At 37.0% G+C, this 25,294-nt stretch overlaps 1 protein-coding gene across 10 annotated transcripts in view; it reads right to left on the minus strand.

The window, feature by feature from the left end:
* Positions 1 to 25,294, minus strand: part of CERT1 (ceramide transporter 1) — a 148,215-nt gene that overhangs the window by 53,017 nt on the left and 69,904 nt on the right. For all 10 annotated transcript variants that reach the window (XM_045393874.2, XM_015451613.3, XM_005557184.5 and 7 more), the window contains 2 exons: positions 6,964 to 7,071; positions 5,964 to 6,102 (listed from right to left, as the gene is read on the minus strand). In XM_045393874.2, coding sequence (XP_045249809.1) covers positions 5,964 to 6,102; positions 6,964 to 7,071 — 247 coding nt within the window. The remainder of the gene's footprint in view (positions 1 to 5,963; positions 6,103 to 6,963; positions 7,072 to 25,294) is intronic.

Raw genomic sequence — 25,294 nt, forward strand, 5'->3', positions numbered from 1 at the left:
TTTTTCAGGCTGGGCGTGGTGGCTCAAGCCTGTAATCCCAGCACTTTGGGAGGCCTAAGTGGGAGGATCACTTGACGTCAGGAGTTTGAGACCAGTCTGGGAAACAGCAAGACCTCATCTCTACAAAACAGCCCAGGAGTTGGAGACTGCAGCTATGAGTGCACCACTGCACTCCAGTCTGGGCGATAGAACAAGACCCTGTCTCAAAGAAAAAACAAAAACAAAAACAAAAGGTTTTTCAAAGGTTAACTACTGTTTAATAAAATCTGTTTTTATGGTTTGCTCCCATCTCTTTCTTGACGCCTATGCTTGTATTTGACACTGCTCATGCTTACATGTCAAATTTCTACTTGACAAGACCAAACAGCCTTGATGATTCTCACATCTTGCTAACATGACCCTATATTATGTTCGTTTTAAAAATTAAATTTCCCTTTACTCTTTAGCTGTGGGCAAACTTCAAGTCTCCTTCCTCAGATATTTATCCTTCTACCCCATGGGCATTTATTCACTGTTATGACTCCAACTATTTTTATGCTAATGACTCCTTATTTTCCTGTGACTTCTTATACTAACACTAGGTTCACATCTCCTATACAATTTCTCTAAAGAAATGTCTATTACTAAAAGTAGTTCCATAAACAAACCAGCTATGCTAACATTGTTGATTAGCTTCTCTGTGCAGTTCTCTCGTCTATAAAAAGGGATTATACTTATACCTACATAATGTTATTATAAAATTATATTCAGATAATTAAAGTATTTAACATAGTACATGGGGAATACTATAAAACATTACAAAAATTAATCATGGTAACTCCCCTCTAATGGATTTCCTCTATTCTTCATGCTTATCTAGGGGCTCATTTACAGATGTTTACATTGCTACAATTGGTTACCACATAATTTTCCCCTATCTAAAGTCTTTCACCATTCTAATCTATGTTACAATTACCTACAATGATTAATGTTTTAAAAATATTAACTTCAACTTATATCCTTGCCTAAACAGTAACTTTTCAAATTACCAATGTGAACATTATTTTTTAGATTAAATCGCAACTGTTTCTGTGTTCAATATTCTCCACCTAATAGCCTACCAGCATCAAACAGCGATTTTCAGCTTTTTAAAGCTTTTTAAAAGATATTTTTAAGGCCAGTAATATATAAAAATGATGAAAATAAGCTAAAAGAGTGGACTTCCCTTTTTTTCCCCGAAAGAACTCCTTGTGCATCCTTGAGGCAACTTTACAGAACTCTTAGGGATATCTCACATGGTTTGAAACCATCATCCTAATACAAAGTTCCTCCATTCCAGTCACACTGGTCTCCCTTACCAACATTCAAGTCTGTTAGGCTAAATCCCCCCTTTGGATCTTGTACATTTCTGCTTCCTGTCACCCCAGCAATAATCCAAATTAACTATATTAATAACAGCTATTATTTGAGTTTTTGCTTTTAAACACAGTGCTAACATATACATTATCATTTAATTCTCACAATCACAGGTGCTAGATATAATAACCATTTTATAGCTGAGGAAACAGGTGTTGAGAAATGTTGAGAAATCTACTTCAAGTCATTAAACAATAAATAGAAGAGTAAGATTAGAAGAAATTTTACTTTTAATGTGGTATATATGTATTGTTTTTAAAATTAAACAATGTGTTTAGGTAAGAGATGATGTCTGCCACTTCTGTAATCCCCAGAGTATCTAGACTTAAAATGTTAATTAAATCTTACTGAATGATATACATAAAGACAGACAGTGATTCTTAAAATTATTTAAGTCATAAACTTAGTTTTAATAATTTAATGACAGTATATCCACAGAGATCCTTTAAACTCAGGTCAGCAACTCTGCTCTGCCAAGTAGGAAATTATGGTCCATGTCCTTATACCCAGCATATATTCTTAAAAACATCAGTATTTCAGGCTTAGCAGGTGGCTCACGCTTGTAAGCAGATTGCTTGAGCTCAGGAGTCTGAGACCAGCCTGGGCAACATGGCAAAACCCTGTCTCTACAAAAAATACAACAATTAGCTGGGTGTGGTGGTGCACGCCCGTAGTCCTAACCACTTGGGGAAGCTGAGGTGGGAGGACTGCTTGGGCCTGGGGGGTGGAGGTTGCAGTGAGCCGAGATTGTGCCGCTGCACTCCAGCCTGGGTGACAGAGGGAGACCATGTCTCAAATAAAAATCAAAGGATCAATCAATCAGTTGGTATCTCATAAATAACATTTGTAGGGAAATCAATTGTTATGGGCTGAATTGTGTCTCAGAAATTCATATGTTGAAGTCCTTAATCTCCAGTACCTTAGAATATGGCTATTTGGAGCCAAGGTTTGTAAAGCAGTAATTAAGTTAAAATGGGGTCATTAGGATGGGCACTAATCCACTATGACTGTACAATATGCAGAGGAAATTTGGACATAGATACATACAAAGGGAAAGATGATGATGTGAAGATATAGGGAGAAGCTGGCTACCTATAAGCCAAGAAGAGAGGCCTGGAACAGGTTTTTCCCTCATGGCCCTCTGAAGAAACCAACCCTGCCAATACCTTTATCTCAGAACTGTGAGAAAATAAATCTGTTGTTTAAGCCACCCAGTCTGTGGTACTTTGATATGGCAGCCCTAGCAAACTAATACATCAGTCTACATTTTGCTGTTTATTTAAACATGTAGCAGAAAAGATTCAGTGTAATGTCTAATATTTTTTAAGTCATCTACACAACCTGGTTATCACTGCATCCCAACTTCTACTTTTTCACCATCACTTTTGTCCTTCTAATACTATACACTATTGGTATGGACCATTAAGATAAACACTGGCCGGGCGCAGTGGCTCACACCTGTAATCCCAGCACTTTGGGAGGCCGAGGCGGGCGGATCATTTGAAGTCGGGAGTTCGAGACCAGCCTGACCAACATGGAGAAACTCTGTCTTTACTAAAAATACAAAATTGGCCAGGTGTGGTGGAACATGCCTATAATCCCAGCTACCAGGGAGGCTGAGGCAGAAGAATCGCTTGAATCTGGGAGGCGGAGGTTGCGGTGAGCCGAGATTGTGCCATTGCACTCCAGCCTAGGCAACAAGAATGAAACTCCGCCTCAAAAAAAAAAAAAAAAAGATAAACAAGGCATCATATTCTATATGTGCCCTGTTTTTGTTTAAAGGACTACTTGCAAGTATAATAAAGCTAATCTGTAACATTTAAATTGATTAAAAGGTATTCTTTTTTAATGAAGGAGAAACAGAAGTTCAGGTGTTTTTTATTTTTAGAGGGGGAAAAAGTCACACATTAACGAACCAAAATCTTTAATAAAAGTTTTTATATTAACAAATAGAAAGGACTTCAAGGCCAGGCGCAATAGCTCAAGCCTGTAATTCCAGTACTTTGGGCAGGTGAGGTGGGAGAATCCCTTGAGGCTGGGAGTTTAAAGACCAGCCTGGGCCACACAGCAAGACCTCGTCTCTACAAAAAATTTAAAAATTAACCAGATGTGATGGTATATGCCTGTAGTCCTAGCCAGTTGGGAGGTTGAGGTAGGAGGATCACTTGAGCCCAGGAGTTTGAGGTCACAGGGCGCTATGAACATTCCACTGCACTCTAGCTTGGGCAACAGAAGGAGACTGCCTACAAAATAAATAAATAAACAAACAAATAAATAAAAACAGAAAATAACTTCCAGGCTACTAAATGTACACAAAATTGAGAAACTTTAAAAGGAATACAGATTTCTGCTTCTGTTCGAGATGAAATAACCAGGATTGAATTTACTCTCTAGCATAAAAGTAAAAACTGGACAAAATATATGAAACAATGCTTTTCAAGACACTGGCTATCAGGCAAAAAAGGACAGTGATCCTTAATAGTTGGGGAACAAATGAAGTGAACTCTATGTCTGCTCTAGCTCATTGTTTTAGGAGTTTCCAAACTGTACAGTAAGGACAGGAAACCCAGGAGGAGCCTTCTGGATTCCCTGAAATGAGATGAAGCTGAGCACCCAGAGACAAAGGCAACTAGCAATAGTTCACAAGGCAGAGTACTGGAGAGGAGAGAACTGACAGACAGAGAACACTGGAGAATGGCAGAAGGCTACCCCTGAGTACTCTGCAGAGTACTGATAGCACATGCAAGTGAGCAAACTATAAAGGCAAGGGATAGAACCTTCTTAAAGGATTCCAAGAAACAGCACTTGAAGCTTACATGGGAGCAGGGAAAATTATTTGCTTTATAATGCAGACTGGAAAACCTTGTAATTCACAGGGAATTGGTGAGAACTCAGAAGATTCTTGCCTCAGGAGTGAGGACAAAGAAATACATTATTGGAAGGTTCTGATACTACACATAAAGTGGTATATTACTTGAAGGTAGACTGAGGTAAGTTAAATATGCAAACTATAAATCTTAAAGTAGCCAATAAAATAATAAAACCGTGAGTTATAGCTAAGAAGCCAACAAAGGAGATAAAGTGGAATTTTATATATATATAAAAACTTCATCCAAAGGCGGCAGAAAAAGGGAATATAGAATAGACAAAAAGAACTTGGATCCAGATCAAACACATTTAATAAGAAAGAGAAATGAAACCATGTCAAGCCACTTAGTTATACTGGGAATGAACTTAGTCCTATTTGGTAATAATGGTAAAGTAGTTCACAATAAATTAAGTGAAAAGCTGAAGAACAATGTTGACATCAGCAGCATTTTCAGCACTAACAAAGGAAAGTTAAACTATAAACCTAACACTAAAAGTTAATTGAAGATATCTTGTTTCTTTTAAATAAAAACAATAAAATTATTTTTAAATGTATATACAATTATTATTTTGGTTTCTATTACTGATTTCTTCTTCTATGAGAAAAAGGGTAGAGAAAGGGAGAGATTGAGAGAGAGAGGAGGCCAAGCGCAGTGGCTCACACCTGTAATCCCAGCACTTTGGACGGCCGAGGTGGACAGATCACGAGGTCAGGAGATTAAGACCATTCTGGCCAATACGGTGAAACCCAGTCTCTACTAAAAATACAAAAATTAGCTGGGCATGGTGGTGCGTGCCTGTAATCCCAGCTACTTGGGAGGCTGAGGCAGGAGAATCGCGTGAACCAGGGAGTCGGAGGTTGCAGTGAGCTGAGATCACGCCACTGCACTCCAGCCTGGTGACAGAGCGAGACTCCGTCTCAGGAAAAAAAAAAAAAGAGAGAGAGAGGAAAAGACAAAAAGAAAGGAAAGGGGAGAAAAAGAGAAACGAGAGGAAGAAGGAGAAAGAGATCAACTGGCTGATTTCAGACCTGAAGGATTTAACATATACTTATCTCCTCTAAGACTCATCATGGGGTAAATTTATCAGACATAATAATAATGTGAAATGCTCCGTATTACCAAGATGATACCATTTTTTAATGGAATAAAGAGTATCATTTGAAAATCTCTGCCTGGTGTAGTGGCTCACACCTATAATTCCAGCACTTTGGGAGGCCAAGGTGGGAAGACTATTTGAGGCCAGGAGTTTAAGACCAACCTGACCAACATAGTGAGACCTCCATCTCTATAAAAAATAGAAAAATAAATTAGCTGGGTGTGGTGACGCACACCTGTAGTCCTAGCTACTTGGGTGGCTGAGGTAGGAGGATTGCTTGAGGCCAAGAGTTCGAGGCTGCAGTAAGCTATGATCGTGCCACTGCACTCCAGCCTGGGCTATAGAATGAGACCATGTCTCAACAAAAAATAAATAAATAAAATAAAGGTCTTCAATGGCATCTGGTATGGATGATCAAAATGAATTAGTATGTGTAACTGAAGTACCCAAGTTACAAGGACACTGAAATCTGTTTCACTGGGGGTTTGCAGCAAAAAATGACTATAGATACCTTTATCACTTAAAGACATTACCCTTTGAGATCAAGAGGCTTTTAATCCATTCATTTTCCAAGTAAAAATAGTGGTAATAGCCTAATTAACCTTTATCCCTTTGAAGTTCATCCTTAGAGACAGCATCAGCACAGGCATCAAAGTACTTCTGTAGCGTGTCAACTTGTCTACATAAGATGTCTCTAAATGTTTCCATTTCAGCCAACTTCTCACGTAAACTGTGGCCTTTCTGCAAAACACAAAATAGGGAGATGTAATTCAAGTAAAACAAAACTGGATTTTATTTGGTCCTATGGTATTTCATCAACTTTTAAGGTCTGCACCTTATAACTGAGGGCATGGGATAAGGAGAGCTGTCTAGTTCAATATAATACTTCTAGGAATAGGCTTGAAACTGACTAATCTATTGGCTTGATAGTGATAAGTCACTTAGGAGTGATAACCTTGCAAGTGATATCACTTATAAAAAAGCCTTATTTTTTATAGAAAACAAGAAAGTAGTAACACCTGACAGTTTGCAAATATAACATTTGATATTTTCAAATTAAACAAAATTGTGAGGAACAACTGTGAAAGACTTTGAAATGGGCAAAAATATTACTAGTGTCCTTTCAAAGTAATGGTGAGCTGTCATTTATGGTACCCTTGGGAAAGTACTGTTTGATCATACAGACACTTTTGCCTTTCACTGCATTTGAGCTATTTTACAACTCTTCTAGTAAAAAACTGAGTAGTATAAATAATTCTTGTTCATAGAGATGCAAATGAATTTTGTCTGGTGCAGAAGCACTGATTATTAATCTGTGGATATTGACCAGTTTTGCACACATTTGCAAATCGTTTCAGTTCTTCAGATTTTCCTTTGAACCAGTTTTTTTATGTTTTACCTAATAAATGAATGAAATAAAATCAGTGACGTGTTCATTTGTATGAGTTATTATTTTATACCTTAAGTTTTTCTTTAATAAGTTCAAATAAATTATATTATTAAAAAGCTTGTTCAAAAATTATCAAGTATATTCTGTTCACAACATCCAATACTAAGCTCAATTTATGTTGCTTTAACTTAAGGCATCCATTAACTATACACCTTGAATGAAGAGGTGGATGTTGCAGAGTAGCCACTTGCTCCAGACACCAGGGACACCATTGAGCCATGTCGACGCAAGCTGGATTCAGATCCATATCCAGATTCAGTCTAAAAAAAAGGTAAACTATGTGAAAAGAATTTAAATAAAAAATACTTGAGAAAACAAAAGGTTTTCTATGAATTAACAAGGTTATTATAACAATAATTGGCAGTTTGGGTACATATAAAATATATAGTCAATCCACTGACATAAGCAATGCCTTTCAATTCCTAAATGCCATTTAATTTAGAAATTTATGGAATACCTACTATGTGCTGGGCTAGTGGTCACAAAGACTGTTTAATAATAGGAAAACTAAAGTAGTCAAGTTCATAGACAGAAAGTAGAATAGCTGTTACCAGAAGCAGGGAAAAGAAGAACGGGTAGTTATTATTTAATGGACACAGAGTTTCAGCTGGGGAAGATAAAAAAGTTCTGAAGATGGATGATGGTGATGGTTGAACAATAGTGTGAATGTACTTAATACCATAGAACTGTATACTTAATAGTGGTCAAAATGGTAAATTTTACGTATTCTCACCTATTCTTAACACAACATAATTACAGCATTTACTACTCACAATAGTTTGTGTTTTGTTATTACTACTGGACTTGGATCTTTTTGGAAGCAGCTTGTATCTTTTTGATCTTTGTAACCACCTCGACAGTTGAAGGCACAAAGTTTCCAATTTTGCTAGTCTGTTAAGTTAGCATCCCATGGAAGATAACTGATGGGGATGATACTCTTCAGAGCATCAATTTTATATTTTACCTTCTCTAATACAAATGCAATATAACAATACAGACAAAGGAATAGAACATTTGAACTTCAAAGTAATTAAAACCAGGTATTTTGGATCTCTGATTATTTTCTACTGTTACTTTTAAAAAGTACAATGAATTAGGCCAGGCACGGTGGCTCACGCACACCTGTAATACCAGCACTTTGGGAGGCCGAGATGGGTGGATCGCTTGAGGTCAGGAGTTTGACACCATCCTGGCCAACATGGTGAAACCCTGTCTCTACTAAAAATACAAAAATTAGCCAGGCATGGTGGCAGGCACCTATAATCCCAGCTACTTAGAAGGCTGAGGCAGGAGAATCGCCTGAACCCGGGAAGTGGAGGTTGCTGTGCGCTGAGATCACACTGCTGCACTCCAGCCTGGGTGACACAGTAAGACTCAGTCTCAAAAAAAAAAAAAAAAAAAGTACAGTGAATTCATAAGCTTGTGTGGAAAAACCAAGGCATCTGTATTATATCCTTTGACAACGTGTCATATCTATTATGGTTTGATTGATTTCAATCCTGCTCCTCTGTACTATTATGGTTCTAGATAAGTATTTATATTGAACAGTTTTCCTTCATTTGAATGGGGGAAAAAATCCCTAGGTTTAGTAAACATTATTTTTTTTAATACTTAGAGACCAATACTGAAAACAAAGGAACAAAAAGCTACATTGTATTTAATTTTAATTCTACTCAATAAACTTAAGTGGTAAAATAATATCTAATTATTTTTAGTGTCAAACCTATGGTTACAATGAAAAATTATTTAAAGTTACACAAATTTCAAGATCAATATTAGGAAACAAAATTACATACAATGTGTTATAGAAAATATACCCATTGACATTTTATAGCCTCTGTGGTCTAATTCCTGAAAATCCATTACATTTCCTATATAGCTGTTGGTTTACCCATGATATTATTCTAATTGTAAAATATTCTTTTTAGCTATAAGAATACTAAGCTTCTATAGTTAAATAAATAAAATTTTTATGTTCTCATTTTTATGTAAGTGATATCAGCACTAGTTTAAAACATTTTCCAGTTAGTATCATTTCATTTACCTTAACTTTAATATTCTAGGATCTCAGAAAAGCTATCAGAAACTAGATAAGTTTATCCAAATGTAAGAAAAAATGAAAAAGAAAAGCAAGGGTAAAAAGAATAGTAGAGATTAGAAGTGGCAGTAACAATGGCAAGGAATGGCAACAAAGAGGGACAATTCTGCTGAAGGTACAACAGCAACAATCTCAAAGGAAGAGCAAACTTGTCCCCACCCCCAACATCAATAATCAGATGGATCTGGTTAAAACGGGGGAAAAAAAAAGACGACTAGAGGAGGAAAGGAATCTGTAACCAAAATAACAAAACTCCTCATGAAAAAAGAGATGGACATCTTCAGGCAGACACTAGGAATTTATTCATATCAAAACAAGTAGCCTCCTAAATTTCAAACTTCTAACACCTACCAGCTGTCAAAGTAAAATGGTCACATTTTAAAATAATGCTTGCTTATAAAACATTCCATCTATAAAAAGTACTTCAATACGTTCTCAACTCTTAATTAACTAACAAATTACATATAATTTTAAGAGAAGGTGGAATCAAAGCTCTTCTCCAAGACTTTACATGACTCCACATCTCAAAGCAATATCTTAGTGATGAAGGAAAATAAATGTTCTGGAGTCAGGAAAACGATTAATGAAAAGGTAAACAAAAGCATGTACTTTATGGTATGCAAATTATGCCTCAAGAAAACGGATTTTTAAAAAAGACAAAACTAATCTATGACAAACAAGAGCAGGCCAGAGTACAACAAGGGCACTGAACACAAAGAGGTAGAAGAAAATGTGGGAAGTGTAGACTACATTTGTCAAAACTCAAACTGTACAATTAAAATGGGTACTTTTTAAGAATGTAAATGTAAATTGTACTCCAATAAAGATAAAGAAAAAAATGTAACCTTGTTTCAACATAACAGAATCACAGCAAAATAGAATTCTAATTACAGCAATCCGTTCACAAAAAAAGGAGTCCTTGACTAGGTGCATTACTAGGCTCATGCCTGTAATCCCAGCACTTTGGAGGCCAAGGCAGGAGGACTGCTTAATCCCAGGAGTTCAAGAACAGCCTGAGCAATAAAGCAAGACACCATCTCTACAAATTTTTTTTAAAAGTTAGCGGGGCGTTGTGGTGTGCTCCTGTAGTTCCAGTTACTTGGAAGGCTGAGGCAGGAGGATCCCTTGCATCCAGAAGTTCGAGATAGCACTGAGCTAGGATTGTGCCACTGCACTCCAGCCTGGGTGACACAGAGAGACTATCTCAAACAAAAGACTTACTGTTTTTCAATTTTAATTTTAGGTTCAGGCAGTACATGTGCAGGTTTGTTACATGGGTAAATTGCGTGCTGCTGGAGTTTGGTGTAAAATAATTTCATCACCTAGGATGTGAGCATAGTAACTGATAGGTATTTTTTTGTCCCTTGCCCTCCTCCCATCCTCCACCCTCAAGTAGGGTCCGGTGTCTATTGTTTCCCTCTTTGTGTCCGTGTGTACTGAATGTTTACCTCCCACTTTTAAGTGAGAACATGTGGTATTTGGTTTTCTGTTCCTGTGTTAATTCACTTAGGATAATGGCCCCCAGCTGCATCCATTTCATGAAGAAGTGAATTAGCACCCATTCCAGACTCACTACACTGAAGAGGTGGTCTAGCGGGCAGAGGGAACTCAAGAAGCACTTTGGATGAACCATGCTTCAGTGGCCCTATGTGAGCCCTGCCATGGCAGGAACTTTTGGCATCACCCATCTGATTCCCTCCCTGTGTTATGGGGTTGGAAATGAACTAATTATAGCTAATGTTGGACATAAACTTATTAGATAAGCTCCATGATTTGGCCCACGTGTTCTCATTATTTCGCTCTCACTTATAAATGAAAATGTGCAGTATTTGTTTTTCTGTTCCTGCATTAGTTTACTAAGGATAATGGCCACTAGTTCCATCCATGTTGCTGCAAAGGACATGATCTCACTCCTTTTTATGGTTGTGTAGTATTCCATGGGGGTATATGTGCCACATTTTATTATCCAGTCTATTGTTGATGGGCATTTAGGTTCATTCCATGGTTTTGCTATTGCAAACAGTGTTGTGATGAACATACACATGCATGTGGTCTTTATGGAGGAATAATTTATATTCCTCTGGGTGTATACGCAGTAATGAAATTGCTGGCCAAATGGTAGTTCTGTTTTAAGTTGTTTGAGAAATCACCAAACTACATTCCACGGTGGCTGAACTAATTTACATTCCCACCCGCTGTGTATAAGCATTCCTTTTTTTTGAGATACAGACTTGCTCTGTCGCCCAGGCTGCAGTACAGGGGTGCAATCTCAGCTCACTGCAAGCTCACTGCAAGCTCCACCTCCAGGGTTCACACCATTCTCCCGCCTCAGCCTCCCGAATAGCTGGGACTACAGGCACCAGCCACCACACCCGGCTAATTTTTTGTATTTTTAGTAGAGACAGGGTTTTGCCATGTTAGCCAGGATGGTGTTGATCTCCTGACCTCGTAATCCGCCTGCCTCGGCCTCCCAAAGTACTGGGATTACAGGCGTGAGCCACCGCGCTTGGCCAAGCATTCCCTTTTCTCTGCAACCTCACCAACATCTGTTATTTTCTGAATTTTTAATAATAGACATTCTGATTGGTGAGATGGTATCACACTGTGGTTCTGACTTACATTTCTCTAATGAACAGTGATGTTGAACACTTTTTCATATGCTTAATGGCACAGCATGGATGTCTTTTGAGAAGTGTCTGTTCTTGTCCTTTGCCCATTGTTTAATGGGGTTGTTTGGGTTTTGCTTGATTTAAGTTCCTTATATTCTGGATATCAGACCTTTGTTGGATGCATAGTTGGCAAATTCTTTCTTTCTGTAGGTTGTCTGTTTACTCTGTTGATAGTTTCTTTTGCTTTGCAAATGCTCTTCAATTAGGTTTTACTTGTCAATTTTTGTTTTTGTTGCAATTGCTTTTGGAGACTTCATGAAATCTTCACCAAGGTCTATGCCTAGAACAGTATGTCCTAGATTTTCTACTTGGGTTTTTATGGTTTTAGAACTTACATTTAAGTCTTTAATCCATCTTGAGTTAATTTTTGTACAAGATGAGAGGAAGGCATCCAGTTTCAATCTTCTGCATATGCCCAGCCTGTTACACCAGCACCATGTATTAAATAGGGAGCCTTTTCCCTATTGCTTATTTTTGTCAGCTTTTTCGAAGAACAGATGTTTGTGGTTGTGAGGCTTTATTTCTGGGTGATCTAACCTATTCCACTGGTCATGTGTCTGTTTGTGTACCAGTACCATGCTGTTTTGGTTATGGTAGCATTGTAATACAGTTTAAAATTAGGTAGTGTGATACCTCTGGCTTTGTTCTTTTTGCTGAGGATTGTTCTATTTGGGACTTTATTGGTACCATATGAATTTTAAAATAGTTTTTTCTTATTCTGTGAAAAAAGACATTAGTAGTTTGATAGAAATGACAATGAATCTGTAAACTGCTTTGGGTACTACATAAGCACGGAATGTTTTTCCATTTGTTTGTGTCATCTCCAATTTCCTTCAGCAGTGTTTTATAATTCTCATTGTAGAGATCTTTCACACTTACCTGGTTAGCTGTATTCCTGGGTATTTAATTCATTTTGTGGTTACTGTGAATGGGACTGCACTCCTGATTTGACTCTCAGCTTGGACGTTATTGGTGTATAGAAATGGTACTGACTTTTGTTTTATCGAGATAGGGTCTTGTGCTCTCACCCAGGCTGGAGTGCAGTGGCGTGATCATGGCTCACTGCAACCTCCATCTCCTAGGCTCCAGTGGTCCTCCTCCCTCAGCCTCCAAAGTAGCTGGGACTACAAGTGCATGCCACTACACCCAGGTAATTTTTTGAGTTGTTGTAGAGATGGGATCTCACTCTTTTTGCCCAATCTAGTCTCCAACTCCTGGGCTCAAGTGATCCTTCTGCTTCAGCTTCCCAAAGGGCTGGGATTACAGGCATGAGCCATGGTGCTTGGCTTGTGGTACTGATTTTGTACATTGATATTATACCCTGAATTTGTTTATTGCTTCTAGGAGCCTTTGGACAGAGACTATGGGGTTTTCTAGGAATAGAATAGTATTTATTGTCCGTGAAGATAGTCTGACTTCCTCTTTTCCAATCCAGATGCCTTTTATTTTTTTTCTCTTGCCTCATTGTTCTAAGAACTTCCAGTATTATGTTCAATAGGAGTGGTGAGGGTGGACATCCTTGTCTTTTCCTGGTTATCACAAGGGGTACTTCCAGCTTTTGCCTGTTCAGCATTACACTGGCTGTGGGTTTCTCAAAGATGGCTTATATTGTTTTGAGGTATGTTCCTTCAATGCCTAGTTTGTTGAGGTTTTTTTTTTCTTTTCCGTTTTTTTTTTTTTTAAATCATGAGGGGATGTTAAATTTTATCTAAGCCCTTTCCTGTGTCTACTGAGATGATCATGCGTTTTTGTTTCTAGTTCTGTTTATCTGATGAATCACATTTATTCATTTGCATATGGTGAAACAACCTTACATTCCAGGAATAAAGCCTACTTGATTGTGGTGGTGTTTTGACGTGCTGCTATATTCAATTTGCTAATATTTTGCTGAGGATTTTTGCATCTAAGTTCATCAGGGATATCTGCTTGAAGTTTTTGTTTTTTTGTTGTCTCTCTGCCACGTTTTGGTATAAGAATGATGCTGACCTCACAGAATGAGTTAGGGAGGAATATGTACTCCTTGATATTTTTCAGAATAATTTCAGTAGCATTGGTATCAGTTCTTCTTTATATGTCTGGTAGAATAGAGCTATGAATCTATGTGGTCCACGGCTTTTTCTGATTGGTAGGTTTTTTGTTTTTTTAAATTACTGATTCCATTTCTGAACTTATTATTGGTCTGTTCAGGATTTCATATACTTCCTGGTCAAACCTTGGAAGGTTTTGTTTCCAGGAATTCACCATTTTCTAGTTTTTGTGCACAGAGGTGTTTAATCTCTGAGGGTTTTTTGTATTTCTGTGGGATGGGTGGTAATGTCACCTTTGTCATTTCTAAGTGTGTTTATTTGGATCTCCTTTTCTTCATTAGTCTAGCTAGCAGTCCATCAATCTTATTCTTCCAAAGAACCAAGTTTTCATTTTGTTGATTTTCTGCATAGATTACATGTCTCAGTTTCATTCAGATCAGCTCTCATTTTATTTGATTTCTCCTGCTAGCTTTGGGGTTGGTCTTGTTTTTCTAGTTCATCATGGTGATGTTAGGTTATAAATTTGTGATCATTCTAACTTCTTGATGTAGGCATATTTTTTGGAGGTTTTGTTCATTATTTAAAATTCTATCTCTCTTATTTTTGTCTCTCTGCACTGATTCAAAGGAGTGGTCTCCAAGCTCTGAGATTTTTTCTTCAGCTTGGTCTTTTCTGCTATTAATACTTCCACTGTGTTCTGAAATTCCTGTGGTGAATTTTTCATTTCCAGAAGTTCTGTTTGGTTCTTTCCTAAAATGGCTATGTCATCTTTCCACCCTTGGACTGTTTTACTGTGCTCCTTGGACTGCATTTCAACCTTCTCTTGTTTGTCAACGAGCTTCCTTGCCATCCAGATTCTGAATTCTCTATCTGTCATTTTAGCCATTTCAGTCTGGTTCAGAGCCATTGCTGGGGAGCTAGTGTGGTCATCTGGAGGTAAGAAGACACTGGCTTTTAGAGTTGCTAGACTTCTTGTGCTAATTCTTTCTCAACTCTGTGGGCTGGTGTTCCTTTAACCTTTGAAGCTGCTGTCTTTTGGATTGGGCTTTCTTTTTTTATATTGTTCGAGGCTCTTGAGGAATTGGCTATGGTATAAGTTGGATTTAGTTGATTGGTTTCGTTTTTGGTCACTTTAAGGGGGCCAAGGCTTAGTTCAGCACTCCTTAGCGATGTGTTCTAATCTTGGGGGACTGAGATCAGGATTACTAGCCGCTGTACTGGAGGGATAAGGTGTTCCCAGTCTGCTGGTAAGAACACTCTGATGGGGGCTGCTGGCAAAAGCACTCTGGTAGGGTGGTGGTGGCTCCCTCACCCTGCACATATGCACAGGCGGGGCGGTGGGGGTCCTCACTTGTGTGCACACCAGCAGGGTACCTGCAGGTGTCCTCATATATTTGTGTACCTGTAGGGGTCTTTGCATGCATGCATGCCAGCTGGGGCAGCAGCAAGTCCCTGTGTGAAAAATTCTTATGAAAGAATGAGGTGTATTAAAATCCTAGAGCAAAGGTATCATGTTAGGTCCTTTACCTAAAATGGCTCTAGTTTCTTTTCTGAGACACAATGTTAACTTTGTAAGTGTAGTACTCTATTTCTTATACCGGTTTTGGTAAAGGTTTCTCTCTCTCCTTCCTTCTTTCCTTTTCTTCCTTCCCTTCCTTCCTTCCCTTCCCCTCTTTTCTTTTTTTTCCTTCTTTTACTAAATATGGGAGACTACAATTAAAAATAAGAATCTCTCTGTAACAGATGAAAATATAAGGTATTTCAGAAATTACTTAGACACCTTTGTGTGATTGATTTCTAAGCAAAATCTGGATTGTTCTTTTAAATATAATAATATCCCCTACAACTTATAATCCATATTTCATACTATTAAACACACATTTTGGACATTTATTCGAAAATATTTAAAACTCAACAGTTTGAATATACATATTTTTTCTTTTGAGACAGGGCATCACTCTGTTACCCAGGCTGGAGTGCAGTGGTAGTCATGGCTCACTGCAGCCTCGATCTCCCAGGCTCAGACAATCCTCCCACCTCAGCCTCCCAAGTATGCTGTATGCTGTATGCTGGGACTAATGGCATGCAGCAAGATGCCCTGCTAATTTATTTTTATTTTTTACTTTTATAAAGACGGGTCTTATTACATTGTCGAGGCTGGTCTCAAACTGTTGGGCTCAAGTGATCCTCCTACCTTGGCCTCTCAAAGTCCTGGGATTACAGGCAGGAGCCACTATACCTGGCCCAGTATGAAGTTTAAATCCAAATGAATCCACCCTATTCATGTCCAGTATCAATGAGTCTTAAACAGAGCAAGTCAAAACTACTGATTTTTTAAATGATCTTAAAACAAAATATAAACATTAAATACTTTACTAACGGTGTCTTCACTATATGTCTTATACCCTTATGTATTTCTTCAAGTTCAGTATTTCAAAACAAGCAATATCATCTTACAACAAAGACATGATAAAACAAGACTCCATTTCAGCAAAATCGATGCAACACATTTTAAGTGATAGGTAACAGATAAATGTGGAGGCTACAAGTTTAGTACACTTACACTTCTAAGTCTAATAAAATTTCATTTACATAAGTTTCATTATAGATTTTATAAATAATTGCAATGAAAAAGAAAACAGGTCAGGCGTGGTGGCTCACACTTGTAATCCCAGCACTTTGGGAGGCCAAGGTGGGTGGATTACTTGAGGTCAGGAGTTTTGAGACCAGCCTGGTCAACATGGCAAAACCCAGTCTCTACTAAAAATATAAAAACTAGCTGGGTGCGGTGGTGCACGTCTATCATCCCAGCTACTTGGGAGGCTGAGGCAGGAGACTCGCTTGAACCCGAGAGGCGGAGGTTGCAGTGAGCCAGAATCGCACCACTGCACTCCAGCCTGCGCAAGAGAGTGAGACTCTGTCTCAGACAAAAAAAAAAAAAAGAAAAGATAGTATACTCATGAATCCTACTTCCATTGTTATTCAATTTAATAATGAGGGTTCATTATTCCAGTAACTACAATAACTACTAATATAAAAATTTTGAGTTTTTAACAAATACACATAGACACACAAATATACCCTCATTGTTTAAAAATTAGTCATTCTGGTAATGTCTACAATTGTGCTAATGATCCTGTCATTGCGTGAAATTTCCTGAATATTGAGAGCAATTCATTACACAAAATAGAGCTATTTCAAATCATTTTGGTGATTTTAGAATAAAAATTAAAGAAAAGTCTCATTATATTAAAGGAAGAGCTTAAGTTGATTGTATTTATATGACACGGCTCTGAATTAGTTTTCAATTTCTCTCAAAAATCAAATCTATCATCAAAGATATCAGTACCTTTAAAAAGTATGATAGGGACCAAAAATAGTTCTAAAAGATAAGTTATCAAACTATTCTAAAAAGTGATAAAAATTTGTTAACACATCTCTTTGGCTTCCCAAGATACCCACTTTGAAAAATGACAGTTTTTATTTGCATTTATAATGTCTGCTTTTTGAGAGTGAAGCAGGGTTAAGGAAGTAAGGATGAAAATGAGAAGACATTACTTAGTGGTCATAACTGATACAGTGTTAAATGTTCTTAAAACTTGTAACATGCTTTCAAAATCCCAATGGCACGAGTTTTGGGGACAATATTTTAAAGGCCTGCTGGCTTTTTCTTAATTCCACTTACTCTTCCACAAGAAAAAAGAAGGTGAACTCATTTACAACCTCTAATCACCAATCCATTATTTTGAAAACACCAAATTCTATGAAAATTAATAATCTGGAATTCAAATATAGTTACTATAGGAGTATTTTCCCATTTCAATATATCCACTTTAAGATCCCTCATACAAACTGTTTTGCAAAAAAATTGCTTCCCAAATTTGTTAGTGTTTGTAAGCAGTATTCCTAAGCATGTTCTACATAGATGAAAAATAACATCTTGGGTCAATGAAGCACTTACTGAAACACCTCCTACATAGACCAAGGTTTACTACTTCTGAATACTACAGTAATGAGACCACACCTTTGTTATATTAGGACATAACTTTTTTTTTTTTTAACAGCAATACTAGCCTGAACATTTTTTTTAAATGGCAATCTTTTGGCCACTAGAGGAGGTCAGTAATATTTTTCAATATGAAAGCTAATATGAAGGTTACTACTGGTCAAAAAAAAAAATAGTAAACTTTAGACTGAATCCAATATATATACCTTTATGCTTTAGACTTTGATGTTTTGAGAACATTTAAAAGCATTTCAAATTAAATAACATAGTTCAAAGTTATCAATTAAAATACCAGAAATGCTTAAAAACTGATTTGAACTAAAAGAAAAAGCCAAAAAACCTCCTTAAAGTTGCAACTAAATTTGGTAGCTTGGTTTAATTATATGGAAGATAAACTCATACATTACCATCCTGCACAGTTTGTTCATCAGTCTATCTACCCTCCAAATAAAGTGGTATAAAATATAGTTAAAAGGTTGGCTTTAAAAAAACAAATAGCACCTGCCTTTTGAAAACTTTCTTCCTTTTCCTAATAACACTCTGTAGCAAGAAGCACAGCAAAGAAATTGAGAGAGAAATTAAGTAACTTCCTCATGGTGTCAAAAATTACCTAGTTATTAATGTCATAGTTCCTCACTCCCACTCCCTCCACTTAAACTACACTGTCTCTATTTTAATTACGGAAAATGAGAAAATACAAGATTAAATGTTAACATAAGCACAATAAAGGATTTTTCTGAAAATAAAATTCTGAAACCCATAATAAAATCAAACAAGCTGACTGTGTTGTAAGCATCCATACATTTAACTTCAATATTACTATTTTAAAACAAACCACATGAGAAGCCAGATACAATATCTAAGAGAGCAATTTAATCAATAAAATTGTAATTTAAAATACGCAATGGAAACAATTTTAGCTTGTCCAGGTCAATATAAATATATTATCTGAGATAAAATTTAGCATGACAATTTCATGCTCATTAATATTAAAATTTATTTAGGCTTTCAAATACTTATGGGTCCCCCACTAGAGAAGTTACAGTCTGTAGCAAAAACCCCACAAGGATATGAGTGAGAAAAATGGGCTTTTGAATCACTGTAACAGATAATTAGACACATTACTTATTACCTTCCCTGGGCTTCATTTTATCTTTAAAATGGTATGGCTAGTCCAGAAGTGTAATTCTCTATACTAAACCTAAATACCAAAACTCAGGCTAAAAATGTACATATACAGTGGAAACCAAGTTAAGACAGTCCCTTGCGGATCCAGTTGGAGAGAGAAAATATACAATTCATCAAGAAAACTAACTTTATAAGAAAAGGCTCAACTGACAATGATTTCCAGGAACTGAACCACTCACTCATGAATCAAAAAAATTTTAAAACATATATTTTCAAATAGTATTAAACAGGATTTTTATCATATTTCAATGGTCTAAAACCTAGGTACAGTACAATTAACTTCAATGAGCGCACTATTTGCTTACCCTCAAGATACTTTTCTCAAATCACGCTGAAAATCAGAACATTTGTAAAAATTAGCCCATAAACTACCACGGGAGAGCTTTTTCAAATCCTAGTCATTCCTGCATCATAATTTAAAAACTAGTATCAAATACAGCAACTCATTTGAAGGTCATTTATGGGAGTTGGTTATTCATTTGGCATTTTCTTTTACTAAACTAGAACATGCGATAAACTTTCCTTTACAGAAATATCTGAATAGGCAAAATGCTGAAGTGAGAAGAAGCTGGAAAAATTAACCAGGGCCTATCATACACCCTAGTTCCTGTGTCTTAAGCAATGACTTACCTAACTCAGGACTAAAAAGCTGAGTGTTACAAGTTTACTAGAGGGGAAGAAGAGAGTAAGACATTGCTTATGACCATCCAAAGCAAAAAATAAGCCCAAATATAACATGGTACCATAGAAGTAGAGGGCTATAACAGCTGCCCCCACTCTCTGCTTGGTTTCAATCTTCTTTTCTTACACTTATAATTCAGGGCTTCTGATTCCATAATATCATATACCTGCATCCATGGCTCCTGTTTCTCTTAGGATCAAGTCCACGCATTGCTAATAAGGTCTTGGTAGAGGTAGAAATACAATTACACTTAAGGTCTTGGTAGAGGTAGAAATACAATTACACTTAACTATCAGCCTCTATATTCATTTAGTATCCAATATTTAAAATATGTCACAACAGTATTGGCGTATAACAGTGTTTTGTTCCAGCACATACAATCATGCACTGCATAATGTTTTTGTCAATGACAGACCACATATATGATGGTGGTCCCATAGCATTATAATAGCATATTTTCATTGTACCTTTTCTATGTTTTGACACACAAATAATTACCACTGTGTTACAACTGTCTACAATATTCAGTACAATAGCATGTTATACAGGTTTGTAGCCTAGGAGCAATATGCTCTATCATATAGCCTAAGTGTGTAATAGACTATACCATCTATATATAAGTTCACTCTATGATGTTTGCACAACAACAAAATCGCGAAACTATGCTTTTCTCAGAATGTATTCCTATTGTTAAGAATGTGGGTATTTGTTATAAGGCTATATTACGTTGTGAAACAGTGGAACTATCTTAACCATTAAGACTGCAGTTCAGTAGTATTAAGCATATCCACTTTATTGTACAATTAATCTCCAAAACTTTTTCAGCTTATAAAAACTGAAACTCTATATCCATTAAACAGCAACATTCCATTTTTCACTCCCCCTGTCCCTGGCAACCACCATTCTACTTTCTGTCTCTATGAATTTGACTACTCTATGCACCCAATATGAGTGGAATCATACAGTATTTATCTTTTGGTGACTGGCTTCACTTAGCATAGTGTCCTCACACTTCAGGAGCATGTGGCAGAATTTCCTTATTTTTTAAGGTTGAGTGATATTCCACTCAATGGACATACCACATTTTGCTTATATATTTGTCCATTTATGTACACATAGGTCGCTTCCATGTTTCTGCAACTGTGAATCATACCAGGAACATGGGTATACAACTCTCTTCAAGATCCTTATTTCATTGCTTTTAGGTAAATACCCAGAAGTGGTAGATCATATGTTAATTCAATTTTTCATTTTTTGAGGAACTGCCATACTATTTTCCACACTGGCTGTACTATTTTATATTCCTATCAACAGGGCACAAGGGTTCCAATTTCTTCACATCCTTGCCAACACTTGTTATTTATTTGATAATAGCCACCCTAATGGGTTTAAGGTGGCATCTCATTATACTATTAATTTGACTCTGTCACTCAGGCTGGAGTGCAGTGGCATAATCTCAGCTCATTGCAACCTCTGCCTCCCATACTCAAGCAATACTCACAGCTTAGCCTCTCAAAAAGATGGGACTACAGGTGCACACCACCACATCCAGCTAATTTTTGTATTTTTTGTAGAGATGGGGGTCTCAATATGTTGCCCAGGCTGGTCTTAAACTCCTGAGTTCAAGCGATCCACCTGCCACTGCCTCCTAAAGTGCTGGGATTACAGGCAAGAGCCACTGTGCCCAGCCTTTCTGATTTAGTCTTGGTCAGTGTTGTGTTTCTAGGAATTTGTCCATTTCATCTAGGTTACTCGATCTTATGGCATACAATTTTTCATAATGTCTTACAATTTTTATTTTGTATAGTCAGTAGTACAGTAATCCTCTCTTTTCCATGGTTTCATGTGCATAGATTCAGTTACTTGTGGGAAATTCTGATCCAAAAATAGGTGAGTATAGTACAGTAACATATTTTGAGGGGAGGGGGGAACAGGGGGAGAGAAGAGAAGAGAGAACAAGAGCCAGAGTGAGCATGCACATGTGCTCACATTCATATAACTTTTCCTACAGTATACTGTTATAATCATTCTATTTTATTATTTGTCATTGTTGGTAATCTTACTGTGCCAAATTTCTAAAATAAACTTTATTGTAAGTATGTATGCATAGGAAAAAAATGTATATATACACATAGAGAGTTCGGTACCATCTGTGGTGTTTCAGGCATCCACTGGGGGTCTTGGAATATATCCCCTTGTGAATAAGGCAGGACTCCTATAACATCCCTACATTAATTCCTGATGTTAGTAATTTGAGTGTTCCTTTTTTCCTTCGTCCATCTAGCTAAAGGTTGGTCAAATTTCTTGATCTTTTAAATCAAGTTTTAGTTTCAATGATTTTCTCTATTGTTTTTCTAATCTCATTTTGTTGATTTCAGCTCACATCTCTATTATTTCCTTCCTTCTGCTAGCTTTGGCTTTACATTATTTTCCTTTTTAATTTGTAAAGCTATGTTGTTGATCTGAGGTCTTGTTTACTAATGTAGTGTTTATAGCTATAGTTCCGCCTTAGCACTGCTTTCGCTGCATCCCCTAAGTTTTGGTATGTTTTTATTCAACTCTTAGCATTTTCTAATTTCCCTTGTAATTTCTTCTTTGCTCCACTAGAAGTTATTCCATGATCCCGTAAATTTTCCAGTTTTACTTATTACTAATTTCTCAAGTCACCCAGCTGTGGTCAGAGAGGACACTTTATATGGTATTTATCTTTCGAAATGGAATAAGATTTAATCTGTGTCCTAATATATGATCTATCCCAGAAAATGTCCCATGTGTACTTGAGAAAAATGTATATATTATAGTTTGGTACAGTGTTCTGCATATGTCTTTTAGGCCTAGTTGGTATACTGCGTTAAGTTCACTGTTTCTTAATTCTGTCTGGTCTATTACTGTAAAGGGGCATTAAATTATTATTGTAGAACTGTCTATTTCTCCTTTCAATTCTGTTTTTGTTTCATATTATTTTGATGGTCTGTCTTAGTATGTAAATGTTTTTAACTGTTACAGTCTTCTTGCTGCAGTGATTTTTATTAATACACAATGTCCTTATTTGTCTCTTAAAATCTTCTCTAACTTAAAGTCTATTTTCTCTGATATTACTATAACTAACCCTGCTCTCTTTTGGTTGCTATATGCATGAATATTTTCTTCTATTCTTTCACTTTCAATCTGTTTGTTGTCTTTGGATCTAAAGGCTCATATAGACAGCATGTAGTTGATCATGTTTTTTATTTTGCTGTCAACCAGGCAGGAGTGCAGTGGTGCAATCTTGGCTCACTGCAACCTCTGCGGCCCAGGTTCAAGCAAGTCTCCTGCCTCAGCCTCCCGAGTAGCTGGGATTACAGGCACCTGCCACCGTGCACAGCTAATATTCATAGTTTTAGTAGAGGTGAAGTTTTACCATCTTGGCCAGGCTGGTCGTGAACTCCTGACTTCGTGATCCATCAGCCTCAGCCTCCCAAAGTGCTGGGATTACAAATGCGAGCCATTGCGCCTGGCCTGATCATGTATTTTTAATTCATTCTGTCAGTCTCTATCTTTCAATTGAAGAATTTGATTCATTTACATTTAAAGTAATGACTGATAAGGAAGAACTTACTTCTTTTCGCTATTTTCTATGTGCTTTATTAGCATTTTTGTCCCTCATTTCTTGCATCACTGTCTAGTTTATCATGGTTTAATTAATTTTTCTTTTTCTTTTTTCTTTTTTTTTTTTTTTGAGACAGTCTCTCACTCTGTCACCAGGCTGGAGTGCAGTGGTGTAATCTTGGCTCACTGTAACCTCCACCTCCTGGGTTCAAGAGATTCTCCTGCCTCAGCCTCCCGAGTAGATGGGACTACAGGCCCACGTGAGCAGGCCCAGCTAATTTTTGTATTTTTAGTAGAGACTGGGTTTCACCATGTTGGCCAGGGTGGTCTTGATCTCTTGACCTCGTGAGACGCCCGCCTCGGCCTCCTGAAGTGCTGGGATTACAGGTGTGAGCCACTGCGCCCGGCCTAGTTGATTTTTCATAGTGAAATGTTTGATTTTTTTTCATATTTCCTTTTCTGTATTTCTATAGCTATTTTTTTGTGGTTATCATCTGGATGATATCCTGAAGTTATAACACTATAATCTGAACTTACACTAGCTTAACTTCAGTAACATACAAAAACTCTATTCTTTTGCAGCTCTGTCTTCACCCCTTTCAGTTGCTGATGTCACAAAATTACATCTTTATATTCTATATGACCAAAAAAATGAGCAAATATTCTTCGAAATCCATTAGTCTACAGAAAAATCTACAATTACAAACCAGTTACAATGCTACTAGCTTTTAGGCTAACTGTGTTCTTAAACATGTATCGTTTTCTTAAATCATGTAGAAAACAAAAAGCAGAATTACAAACTGTTACAATAATTCTAATTTTTATAATTGCTCATGCATTGACTTTTACTAAGATTTGTATTTCTTCATACAGCTTAGAGGTATTGTCCAGTATGCTGACAGTTCACTTCAGAGGATTCCCTTAAGCATTTCTTGCAGTGCAGGTCTAGTGGTAAATAGCAAAGCTAACTCCCTTAGCTTTTGTTTACTTGGGTATGTTTAAATTTCTCCCTCACTTTATCCCCTCTTTTTACTGCTGGAAAACTAATTTTTTTTCTTTCTCTCTTTCTTTAAGAGACAAGGACTTGGTATTTTGCCAGGCTGAATTTAAACTCCTGCACTCAAGTGACTCTCCTGCCTCAGCCTTCCAAGTAGCTAGGACTACAGGCACACACCATCACACCTGCTAACTCCTTCTCTTTTGAAGGACACTTTTGTCAGACATAGGATTGGGTTTTTACTGAGATGAGGTCTTGTTATGTTGCCAAGGTTGGTCTCAAACTTCTGGCTTCAAATGATACACCTGCCCCAGCCTCCTGAATGGCTGAGATTACAGGTGCAATGCCACCATGCCTGGTTCCACAAATACGGGAATCTTGGTTGACAGTTCTTTCCTTTTAGCGCTTTGAATATATTGGCCCAACACCTTCTGGCTTCTAAAGTTTCTGACAAGAAATCTGTTGATAATTATATTGAGGATTCCTTTTATATGATAAGCTGCTTCTGATTGCTTTCAGGATACTCTATAAGTCTTTTGAAAGTTGATTATATCTGTGAATCTCACTGATTTTATCTTATTTGGAGTTCGTTAAACTTCTCACATTTATATTCATGTCTTTCATCAAATTTGGGAAGTTTTCGGCCATTATCTCTTTGATTATTCTCTCTGCTCTTTTTTTCTCCTGGCACTCTCAAAATGTGTATTGAGGTCCCCCTGATGTGTCCCACAGTTCTCTTAGGCTCTGTTCACTTCAATCTTTTTTCTTTCTGTTCTTCAAACTCAATCATATCCACTGTCCTATATTTAAGTTCACTGATTGTTCTGTTTGTGAAAATCTGCCTTTGAATCCCTCTAGTGAATTTTTCATTTCAGTTACTAAAGTTTCTAGCTCCATAATTTCTTTTTGGCTTCTTTTCAGGTTTTCTATTTCTTCATTGATATTTCTATTTTGTTCACTTATCTTTTTCTTAACTTTCCCCACATCTTCCTTTAGTTATTTGAGTATCATTAAGGTAGTTGCTTTAAAGTCTTTGTGTAGTAGATCAGCCATCAAGTCTTTTTCAGGGACAGTTCCTGTTGATCTACATTTTTCCCTTGAAAAGGCCACATTTTCCTGTCTCCTTCTATGCCTTTTGTTTTTTTGTTGAAAACTGGACCTTTGAATTTACTAGTGTGGTAACTCAGGAAATCAGGTTCTTTTTTTCCTCATAGTTTGTTATTTGTTA

This window comes from Macaca fascicularis, chromosome 6 (assembly GCF_037993035.2).
Source record: "Macaca fascicularis isolate 582-1 chromosome 6, T2T-MFA8v1.1".
Taxonomy (NCBI): domain Eukaryota; kingdom Metazoa; phylum Chordata; class Mammalia; order Primates; family Cercopithecidae; genus Macaca; species Macaca fascicularis.